General features: G+C 47.1%; 1 protein-coding gene across 2 annotated transcripts in view; it reads left to right on the top strand.

Annotated features, from left to right (window-relative positions):
• The window catches only part of camk2b2 (calcium/calmodulin-dependent protein kinase (CaM kinase) II beta 2), a 45,741-nt gene that overhangs the window by 26,603 nt on the left and 18,633 nt on the right, over positions 1-505 (top strand). For both annotated transcript variants that reach the window (XM_023412456.2, XM_023412454.2), the window contains exon 14: positions 308-342. In XM_023412456.2, the coding sequence (XP_023268224.1) occupies positions 308-342 (35 nt within the window). The remainder of the gene's footprint in view (positions 1-307; positions 343-505) is intronic.

Raw genomic sequence — 505 nt, 5'->3', positions numbered from 1 at the left:
GAGGGAGGGAGGGTTTTATTTTTTCTTTAGAGGGAGGGATGAATTCTTTTTTTTCCCCGTCTCTTAAGGGGAGGAAATGTGGAGAGATAAACATTATCACTCTGTTTTTGGTCTGCATGGTCATTTCCTTAGATGAGCAGGTGAAGTTTTTTTAATTTTTATTTTAATTTTAATTTTTTTTCCCTAAGCCACTGCATGCATCTTCATCATCATCATCACTGTGCATGTGTGTGAGCCGTGGTCATCTGAAGGTGTATGATGTGTACTCTTCCATCTGAGGGTGTTTCGTTCTGCCTCTCTGCAGCAGCCAAGAGTCTCCTCAACAAGAAGGCTGATGTCAAGGTGAGCTCCTCTCTCCTCCTCTCCTCTCCTCCTCTCCTCTCCTCTCCTCCTCTCCTCTCCTTTCCTCTCTCCTCTCTCCTCCTCTCCTCTCCTCCTCTCCTCTCCTCTCTCCTCTCTCCTCCTCTCTCCTCTCTCCTCTCTCCTCTCTCCTCCTCTCTCCTCC

The sequence above is a fragment of the Seriola lalandi genome, unplaced genomic scaffold (assembly GCF_002814215.2).
Source record: "Seriola lalandi dorsalis isolate HSWRI2012SDOR001 ecotype SW California unplaced genomic scaffold, Sedor1 jcf7180002054480, whole genome shotgun sequence".
Lineage (NCBI taxonomy): Eukaryota > Metazoa > Chordata > Actinopteri > Carangiformes > Carangidae > Seriola > Seriola lalandi.
This window is presented reverse-complemented; position numbering and strand designations above follow the sequence as displayed.